Below are 10,643 nucleotides of genomic sequence, written 5' to 3'. Positions count from 1 at the left end.
AATAAAAAAAAAAAAAAAAAAAAAAAAAACTCTTAGTTTTTTAAGAGTGGGTTCTATACTAGTCACTAATGAAATCTATCTATGTTGTCACCCTTTTCAGCTTCTAAGACATTTATAGTGATGTTAGATTATATGTCTGATATGATAGCATATATATAATTATTTTTCTTTTGTTTTCTTTTATCTCTTTGCACATGTTAAAATGATACTGAACCAAGTAAATATGCAGTCCAAAGTCAATGGGGGAATAATTTGCATTATTAAACTTAAAATTATATTAAATTCTTATTGTGCTGTCTGAGTGTTCTAAGTTTGAATGGAGGAGATAATCTTTGTTGTACTTTAAAGTAAATAATCCGTTTGTATGATACTTCAGGTTTTAAAGAAGGCTGATATGATTCGCAAGAATGCAGTTGAAAGTATTTTGGCTGAACGTAATATCCTTATCTCAGTTCGCAACCCTTTTGTGGTTAGTTGGTTCAATAATTTATTTCCCTCTAAGGAAGCATTGTATGTGTTAATTTCTCATTTTTGTAAATGTGGTTATGAACAGGTCCGCTTTTTCTACTCTTTCACATGTAGGGAAAATTTGTATCTGGTCATGGAATACCTAAATGGTGGCGATATTTATTCCTTACTGAGAAACCTAGGGTGCTTAGATGAAGATATGGCTCGAATTTATATCGCTGAAATTGTAAGAAAATGATATTGCCTTTTCTTTTCCATTTCCTTTTTCTATACTACTACTATTACTATGATTATTATCATCATCGAAAAACCGATTCGTTAATGCATGTCTTGATACTTTTCAGGTTCTTGCTTTGGAATATTTGCACTCCTTAAATGTGATTCACAGAGACTTAAAGCCAGATAACTTATTGATTGGTCAAGATGGTCACATTAAGGTGTGGGCTTCAGTTTTCCTTTATTTCTTAATATTTTGTAATTTTTGGCAATCCCATAGATTTGTGGAAATATTCGTCGTGAAACAAAGTTGTTAAAGTACATTCATTATGTCCCTGCTGTTAGTTTTTATGGCAAGAGTGTCAAGAACTAGCAGCAGTTAAATTCTTATGTTACGAAGTTGAATCTTAGGCAATAATTTTGTTTATGTCATAGCTTAAAACTATCCTCTACAAAATTTTAAATACGAGGTTGTTCAAATTTTAGGAGGTACTCTTTGTCATTGGAAGGAAAAGCTTTCTCACGTATTCTATTGAGAAGTTATTTGGGGATTTTAGGCAGGTGCGTAATGGAAAAGGTTGGATAGGTTTCTATCAGGTCTTACAAAAATTCTAGAAAATTCCCTAGACTGATCCTTCTGGCACTTTCTTAGGAGCTTTTATGCAGATTGTAAGGATTCTAATAACATGGGCTGGAACCTTGAAGGAAACTGTCCAACTTGGAGAAGATCGAAGTGGCTGATTTATTCTAAATTTTTCTTGGTAGGTCTCTGATCGGCCTTCAATAGGGACTATATATTAAGCAGGTGTAAAATTGGTAGGAATGCTTTGTTAGTTAATTGGGGAGAGTTTTTATATCTTTAATAGGCTGTTTGTGCTTGGTGATTAATTGATGGTCAGTTATTAGTAATATTTATCTCGTTTGCTTCATTTCATCCATTTGTTCTTATCAGTTTCCTCTAGAACCTATATACCTTCCATTTGAATAAGGAAAAACCTCCCAATAGCTCTCTCAGTAAAGCCATTTCAAAGATGAGGCTACAAACGTCATTTCGCTCGGGCATTTGGTCCTTAGGATAGTAATAGATACCTTGCTTAGAAGATTCTACTAGATCTGTCCTGGAGAATTGCAATCCTTCAACTCTGTTTTTCAGTTGCAATCTAGCTTGTGGCTGCTGCAAAAGCTTCTGATGTATTCTTCAATTAATTTTCCGGGAATCTTTTAAGAATAAGGCAGTGGTTGTTTATATGAATGTGGGGTTATATCATGTTTTAATTTAGACTTGCAACATGATATAACTTTTTGGTAGAGTTACTATTGGTGTTGTAGATTATGAAGGAATGAGAAAGATCAGTGTAACGACCCAGATCCACCGCTAGAAGATATTGTCCTCTTTAGGCTTTTCCTTTCGAGCTTCTCCTCAAGGCTTTAAAACGCGTCTGCTAGGGGAAGGTTTCTACACCCTTATAAATGGTGATTTGTTCTCCTCCCCAACCAATGTGGGACATCACAATCAGAAACCTCCTATAGATGAAAAATGAAAATAACTAAAAAAAAGGGATATTACTACTATACGGCTAGTGCAGTAAGAACACGACTGCTATAGGAAGAAACTGTTGGATTCTTTAATAGGAAGTGGAATCCATGTACACTCATTTTTATAATGTTCTTTTAGTTCGTTTCAAACTTCTTGAGAAACGTTGAACTTGTTTTTGCTTGTCATTTCTTAGAAACCTCTTCTTCTTTTTGTTACAGTTAACAGATTTTGGGCTCTCCAAGATTGGTCTTATCAATAGTACAGATGATTTCACAGGTCCATCAATCAATGGAACTGCTTCACTTGGAGACAATGGTCCAACATCTCAATCTTTGTCAAAAAGAGAACACAGACAAAAGCATTCAGTAGTTGGTACTCCAGACTATTTGGCGCCTGAGATACTTCTAGGCATGGGACATGGTTTGTAACCAATAGGCGTAGTATCCTGCGTGCAAGAACTTTTGTGAATTATTCTCAATGATTCCTTATCATATTATTTTTGTCTAATTGTTTCTTGCAGGTGTAACTGCTGATTGGTGGTCTGTTGGCGTAATCCTTTTCGAGATGCTTGTAGGATTACCGCCGTTCAATGCAGAAAGTCCACAGGTTGAATCTGCAACTAGAATTCTTAACATGCAGTGTATAAGGCTGTTCATTTCTTTGAATGCGTAATTTCTCTTCTAAGCTAAATTTAATTAGGAATGAATGCATACAACCTAAACCATGAATATTTATATAATAAAGCAGCTAAATGAAGCCTAACTAACCACCTAACTCCAACGCCTAAATCTTACCATCATGGACCAGCTTGGTTAAACATACCAATGGTCGCATCCAACGGCTTTACAAGCTCATTGTGAAGGTGCTGATCTTAAACAGTCGAGCAATTAACATCTTTTCCCTTATATTCTTGTATAAATCTATTGTTATCGTGTTTGTGCTGACAAAGTTCCTTCTGGACTTCATTATGGATTTTCTTTTTTCCGGAAGAAGGTCTATTTGATATGATGATTGCATGACAGTTCTTAAAAAGAGATTCAATTTTTTCGTATCTAAATAATAAGTAGAAATAACACACAATATTACGCGTATCTGTTTGGTGTGATTGGGATTTAAAATTTAATGCAGGGCTTTGTAGCTCTTGTTTCGTTGGTATTACATTTGTTAACTGCCCAACATTGTGATTGACCAAAGGAGTTATTATTCCATTGCAGCAAATTTTTGATAATATCATTAATAGAGACATACCATGGCCCAAGATACCAGACGAGATGAGTCATGAAGCCCATGATTTGATTGACAAGTAAGATTCATTGAAACCTTTTCTGTAATAACATCATATCAAAATTTACCGTTTTCAGTTTATTTGCTGCCTCAAATGGTTGTTTGATTTTATCTTCTATTTTTTTTTAACCAGAAACCAAACAGTTTCATTAATGTATGAAAAGCTAATAGAGAGTACATGAATTCAAAGTCTACTAAGTGTAGACTAATCAAGATAAAATGAAAAAAGAAAGAGGGAAAGCTACAGATAGACCTTAACAAAAAGCCTCCCAATCATTAAAAATACTATTACGAGAATACTCATAGAAAAATTTAGATAAGGAATACTAATGAGAAGTTTTGATCTTGATGAATTGAAAATGATATAGAAAATTCTTTGGTTTCTTTCCAACTAAAACTGCGAAAGAATTGTTTTATAAGTATTATGTTATCCATGAACGCCAATGCACTATGTTTCAGATTGCTGACTGAAAATTCTGTTCAAAGACTGGGAGCTACTGGAGCCGGAGAGGTAATTGTATAATTCCTTGCAAAAAACAGTAGTTTTGTGTTTTGCTAGGTAATTATGATTTATTAAACGAAACGATATATTGGAACTGTTTTCTTCTGTCAGGTGAAGCAGCATCTTTTCTTTAAAGATATTAACTGGGATACACTTGCAAGGCAGAAGGTATTCATCATTGTTGCACGAAAGAATTGGTTCACCTAATTCTTTACAAATTTATGAACCTTAAAGGATGTTTGTATCTTTTTTTTACAGGCCATGTTTATACCATCAGCAGAGCCACAGGATACAAGTTATTTCATGAGCCGTTATGTATGGAATCCAGAAGATGAGGATTTTAACTGTGGAAGTGACTTTGATGATCATGATTTGACAGATACTTGCAGCAGTAGTTCACTTAGTAACCAACAAGATGAAGATGTAAGCTAGTTTGCCTGTCTTGGACATATGCTTACCCTATATCTGGTACTTATTAATTGGAAGAATCCTCAATAAGAATTGCCACAATGTCAAAAAAGCATATTACTAATGGTAAGGTTTAGGCTATCTATCACCAAGAAGATCTCCCGATCTATGAAAGAAATCCACATCTTTGTTAGGTGGCAACCAAGGATCACGGTTGTCATATTTAACTAATGATACTTACTCATATTGAAACCCCTGGAACAACATTTAAGAATCAAAAGATGCACACCATACATGGTGGTATGAATCTCTTAATCATACTCCTCTCCCCCAGTTTGATTGTTGAAATCAATATAAATCCATTATGTCTTTGAGATTGTTATATCCTCCAGTTTGATTGTTTTGATGTCATTGATACAGGGAGACGAATGTGGCAGTTTGGCTGACTTCGGTTCATCATCAGCCCTTTCTGTGAAGTATTCGTTCAGCAATTTCTCTTTCAAGGTAAGGCGTGCTAGGCCTAGACCTTTTTTTCTTTTTCCATCGAAGATATTTGCATGGTATATTTCATTCAAAGAGGTGAAGAGAATAATTGTGGTTTATAAAGAATCCAACATTCTCACTAATATTGGAAATGGACTTCTTTTTAAGGTACATAAACAGCAGAGAATAATAATTAAATGAATCCAAATGATTTCTCAGAAATTATAAGTTCTATACAAATTTTATTTTCTATTATTATATTGTTATGACATCCATTCTGCTGGGTGTTGGGTTGAAAGTTGTTGAGGATTATTGGGAGTGAGTCCCACCTTGGTTAATTTAGTGGAAGATCATGGATTTATATAAGTGAGGGATACTATCTCCATTGAAAATGAGGCCTTTTGGGGAAGCCTTCATGAGAGCTTATGCTCAAAGTGGACAATATCATACCATTGTAGAGAGTCGTGATTCCTAACAAAAATGAGATCAAAATATGATGCAGAAACTTCATTCTTCTGCAGAATTTATCACAATTGGCTTCCATCAATTATGACTTGGTTGTGAAGAGCAGTCAAAACTCACCAGATGTATCCAAGCCATCCATTCCTTGAAGCTAATTCACACCAAGTTTGGCTGCTTCATCATCCTTTGCTTCGAAACAACTGGTAAGAATGAAAACTTGGCATCACTTTTAAGCTTGTTTTGTTTTATTGCTTAGCGCAGCTCTAGTGAAGTATTTAACCCTCTTGTATTATTACTGTCAGGTAATATGTACATTAAAAGCATAGTAATAGTTCATTCTCAGAATTGTGTAAATATATGTTCTAGTGTAAATTAGGGAGATGTATTTTGATGACTCATGTGGATCTCTGAATATGTTCTGTAAAGTACTGAAATTCAACTCTGTACAGAGTTTTCTGAACCCTTTTAAGACTTTGAAAATGCTGCATTTTCTCAATATGCTGTTTGTTCGAAGGATATTGTTCAATGGACTGTTGATAATCAGTTTCTGGAATTGTGGATAAGTGTATAGGTAATGCATGAGAAGTTCTACAGTTTATCATTCATTGCATATTTTATCACATGCTGGGTGATACCAAGAACAAGAATTCCTCTTTGTCTGCTTTAGCCGGTTACATATTGCTATTAGTTTCACAGTTTTGAAATGTGTTTGCTAGGAAAAAGTTTCCACGCCCTTGTAAGGAATGTTTTGTTCCCTCTCCAATCGATGTGGGATCTCACAATCCACCCCTTTAGGGGCCCAGCGTTCTCGCTAGTACACCGCCCGATGTCTAGCTCTAATATCATTTGTAATAGCCCAAACTCATCGCTAACAGATATTGTTCGCTTTGGCCCATTACGTATCACGGTTAGCTTCAAGGTTTTAAAACGCGTTTACTAGGGAGAGTTTTCCACGCCCTCATAAGGAATGGTTTGTTTCCTTCATCAACCAATATGGGATCTCACATATACCCTACCCTACTGCCCTCCGGTTCATATGTGGAGAAAGAAAACCAATATTTGCTTTATTTGGTATCAAATGCGATGTACGGAAAACATCTTTCAAGAGTAAAATATCATTACATGAACCGTAAATGTATGAATATGATGTACTAAAAATCTGCTACCGTTACTTACGGAATGGGTAACAAAGCAATTGAGGCTATTCTAACATGGAAGGTATTTAACCATTGTTTCTTGTTTTTTATTCTTTCACCTTTTTTTAAGGAAGAAAAAAAAAACATTTTGGCAATCACCTGTCTCTTGTTTTCTGAAATTTTAAATTAAAATGGTAACATTTATATGAAATTAAAATTTTAAAATTAAATATTAAAAAACTTTAAGTAATACTTTTATTTATGTTTTTGGAAAAAGTAGAACAAAAAAACAAAAAATAGGAACGCTTACGTTTCTTAAAAACGGGAAATACCAAACGACTCCTTAAAAACATGTCTATCTTATCTTCACCATAACCGCTAGACATGCCTGCATCCACTCGCTAACGTAAATCCATAAATGGTATGATAGACAAATCGTCCAATCTCACAATTGTGTCGGCTTCTGTAACCTTTTTAAGACCGTTCATACTACTTTCGATTTGAGTTCAATTTTATCCGTATAATTTTAAAATATTCATTTTTATCTTTATACTTTCAACTTTGGTCCATTTTAGTCATTTAATTTTTATTTTATCGAAATATTCTTATGACACTTCATTCACTAACATTTATAAAATATAGTCATCAATTTGCATTAAATTAAATTTAAATTTTGCAAATGAGTATTAAAATGTTTAGGAACAAAAATCATCGTATAATTCAAGGAGGACTATCTCTGCAAACTAGCACTGAGTTCTTTTAGCATTTTTTTTTCTCGTTCTAAGAATTTGTGTTGGTCGGTAAGATTAGTCATTCACTTTTGGATCCCGTTCAAAATAAGTAGCTAATATAGGCATATTGCACAGAATGCAACGAAATGCGGAGACTCTGAATCCGAATTCTGAACATAAGGCATTACACACATACATGCAGTGTATACATTCGGCCTTAAGAATGAAGTCACATGACTAGCATTTTCCCCGATATTCCGCTTTCGGTTGAAATTTGTCTTATACCTTAAAATATGGCTTTATATGGGTGGCATTTAAGTTATTTCTCCAAACTTATGCACAAAACATTCAAAACTTAACCAATTCCTATCAAGATTAATTTTTTTTTTTTTACACTCATTTACTTTTTATATACAAATCATAACACATGCCAAACTAGTAATTACTAAATAACCCTCGTAAGCGAGAGTATTCATTCAACAATTTGTTCAGTTTTTTAGGACTACACTCAATTCTCGACTACCGGTGCAGGTTTTAAAAAAAATTTAGGAAAAAAATACAAATGTTTACTGTCACTGTTCTCTCTGAAAAAAAGGACTCGCAAATCACTCTACAAAGACTCGAACCTCTTCTCGATCTTGGAGACAAGCTAGGTTATGTGTTTTAAAATAGGCCAAAACATTGAGTTAATGTTTCCCAACAACTATCTTTGGTGTGTCCAATCTTCCTACCATGCACACAACAACAATTTACCCTTACAAAGTCAACCAACATCTTCATGTCTTATTACCTATTTTGCCCTTAGGTTGATGTAATTACCAAGGCTATTATTGACTTTTACACATCTTGGCTAAGAGGGTCTTACATTTTTTGGATTTCGAGCCTATGTCCATGATTTGAATAAAAATTCAGTACTTGATGATCCCGACATTCCTCTACACCTCTACGACATGACCGTGTTACCCATTTGTCTTCTATTGCTTCTAAGAGTGAAGACTACTCTCACCGATCAATATGGATATCTGATTAAAAGTGGGACTTAAAATATGAAAGGGTTTAGGGTTTAGAACATTAAGGATTGGGGTAATTTGGTATATTTATCCTCGGTCGTTGCTTCCAATGGGAGCCTAAACCATGTCGTAGTTGTAGCCATGGCTGTTCATCTTCTTGTCGATGGGATATGCGGAGGGGAAATGGTATTACTAACCACAAAATTTGGTACTCAATTTCCATTTCTTTGCGTTGTTTATTTCATTGAAGGATCTTTTGATCGCATTTACATTTCTGAATCTCATATCTTTCTGCGCAAACATTTTCTTAGCAACAATGTTCTTGTAAAGTTTCGCATCTTTCTGTAGAGTTTGATTTCATGTTCAATTCCAAAATAGAAGCTAGAAATTAGAGTAGGATGAGGATGAACTGAATCGCTGGAATGTTTTTCAGTCTTTTTCTCCCATGCCCGCCAACTGTTTGTTAAAATTCCCAGAAGAACCCAACTCACAATCCTTGTCTCCAAGGTCCTTGTAGTAATCCAGCAACTGATTCAAGCTATCCTCTGAGGAATGTGGTCCAAAATCAGTGTAGGATTCACTGCCCCATGTTGAGAAATTGGACCATGAATCATCTTGAAGAGCCTCCATCCAAATTTGGCTTGTTAATGGCTGATCTTTTGCAGGGAAATTAGGTTCTGATAATGGAGATATGGCGGCTGAGGAGGAATCAGTGGAGCTTCCTTGGCTGCTGCTCTCTGTCTGTGGCTTCTGCAAAGGCTGGTGTGTAACAGGATCTATCCCCATCTTGATGAGCTTCTTCTTGATGTGGGTGTTCCAATGATTCTTGATCTCGTTGTCTGTTCTTCCCGGTAATCCCGCCGCAATCTTTGACCATCTGATACAGAAAATTATTCATGATTAAGCAAAAAATGATACTCATGGTGTGAGTTGTTGTTGAGCTACCTGTTGCCAAGGCGAGCATGCAGGTCGATGACTAATTGTTCTTCAGCTTCATCGAGGAGACCGCGCTTCAAGTCGGGTCGGAGGTAGTTGGTCCATCGGAGACGACAGCTCTTGCCGCAGCGACGGAGGCCAGCAAGCTTGGGGACAGCCCTCCAGCAGCAAGGGCCATAGGAGAGAATGAAGGTGAAGAGCTTGTTGTCTTCTTCAGCAGTCCATGGGCCCTTCTTGACACCAAGTTTGTCACAGCAAGGCTGCCTTCCCATCACTACAAATACCAAAGGTACAGCTTTAAGCTCAAATTGTGATCCCAAAAGGCCTCACTTCACCCACCATTTTATACCTCTAACTCGCCTCTGTCTTTCTCATATACCCCTTGTCTTTGTGCATGTGCTATACATGTGGGAAAGAGAGAGAACAAAAACCCCTAAAAAACTCAACCTCCCTCCCTTCCTTCCTTCCTTCTTAGAACAAAAAGTAAGAATTATTTAGTTGAGAAAATGAAGGGTTAATGGTAACTTTATTTTCTCTTTTTTTTTGTTGCTACATGAAAACAACTTTTGAATTACCGAGGGAACTAGACATTTCTTTAAATGGCGTGGAAACTTCTCTCGAGTAGACGCGTTTTGAAATCGCGAGGTTGACGATGATATGTAACAGGCAAAGCGGACACTATCTACTAGCGGTGGGTTTGGGCTGTTACAGGTACGAGTAAACTCTTCTCATTTCCATTATTGCCCCTATTTTTAATCTTGGGAATCCTGTTTTTGGAAATTTCTCATTTTTTTTGTTTTTTAATTTATTCTCAAACCCCAATAATTATAGAGAAATGTCCATTTAATCCATAAGGTTGGGATCCGGGAATACCTATATAAATGGAGAATGAGGAAGGAAATAGGGAGAAGTTTTTTTTTTTTTTTTGATTAAATAGGATCAGGGACGGGGAATATACCTCGACCTCGCCCCAATTCTCTATCATCACCTCGACCAACCATAGTCTCTACATAATTCTCAATATAACTATTTAAAAAAATTCATATAAAATATCCTAATAAAAATAATAATATTTCATAAGAAATATATATATATATATATATATATATAAAATTGTGACGCTCGAACTAACCTAATTTCTATATAAATATAAAAAGAAAATCAATTTTTAATATTTTAATATAGATTTTTGTAAATAACTAATATAATTTTTAAAAATTCAAATTTCAAAATAATTTTCAATAATTTATAACAATAGAAGAGTAAATAAATAAATAAACAATTGGGGCGGATAATTGTCCCTATTTAGTCAACAAGTAGAAAACTCTCCCCCTCCTATACTACTCTGTTTGGAGTGAGTCTTACACGAATGTGATGAATATTTCTAGTTTTGTTCTGCATTTATTCCACTTTATTAATTATTGTGATGAATATATAATTTAAAAGAAAAAAAAAAAAAAAAAAAAAAAA

The 10,643-nt window shown here is 35.0% G+C and overlaps 2 protein-coding genes across 2 annotated transcripts in view; one reads left to right on the top strand and one right to left on the bottom strand.

Moving 5' to 3' along the window:
• LOC111435602 (probable serine/threonine protein kinase IRE) overlaps positions 1-5,810 on the top strand; it is a 10,151-nt gene extending 4,341 nt beyond the window's left edge. Inside the window, exons 7-17 of the mRNA XM_023073013.1 lie at positions 377-469; positions 554-694; positions 813-905; positions 2,440-2,641; positions 2,742-2,827; positions 3,436-3,524; positions 3,965-4,016; positions 4,119-4,175; positions 4,266-4,430; positions 4,836-4,919; positions 5,420-5,810. Coding sequence (XP_022928781.1) covers positions 377-469; positions 554-694; positions 813-905; positions 2,440-2,641; positions 2,742-2,827; positions 3,436-3,524; positions 3,965-4,016; positions 4,119-4,175; positions 4,266-4,430; positions 4,836-4,919; positions 5,420-5,509 — 1,152 coding nt within the window. The 3' untranslated portion in view covers positions 5,510-5,810. The remainder of the gene's footprint in view (positions 1-376; positions 470-553; positions 695-812; positions 906-2,439; positions 2,642-2,741; positions 2,828-3,435; positions 3,525-3,964; positions 4,017-4,118; positions 4,176-4,265; positions 4,431-4,835; positions 4,920-5,419) is intronic.
• A 2,653-nt stretch (positions 5,811-8,463) lies between these two features.
• LOC111435605 (protein ODORANT1-like) lies at positions 8,464-9,457 on the bottom strand. Its single transcript, XM_023073016.1, has 2 exons — positions 9,183-9,457; positions 8,464-9,114 (listed from the first exon to the last, which is right to left on the bottom strand). The coding sequence occupies exons 1-2, from the start codon at positions 9,443-9,445 to the stop codon at positions 8,667-8,669; spliced, it is 711 nt and encodes a 236-aa protein (XP_022928784.1). The 5' UTR covers positions 9,446-9,457; the 3' UTR covers positions 8,464-8,666.
• Positions 9,458-10,643: the final 1,186 nt, after the last annotated feature.

Source organism: Cucurbita moschata, unplaced genomic scaffold (assembly GCF_002738365.1).
Source record: "Cucurbita moschata cultivar Rifu unplaced genomic scaffold, Cmos_1.0 Cmo_Scf00050, whole genome shotgun sequence".
NCBI classification, from domain to species: Eukaryota; Viridiplantae; Streptophyta; class Magnoliopsida; order Cucurbitales; family Cucurbitaceae; genus Cucurbita; species Cucurbita moschata.
Note: the sequence above shows the minus strand (reverse complement) of the source record. Positions and strands in the feature narration are given on the sequence as shown.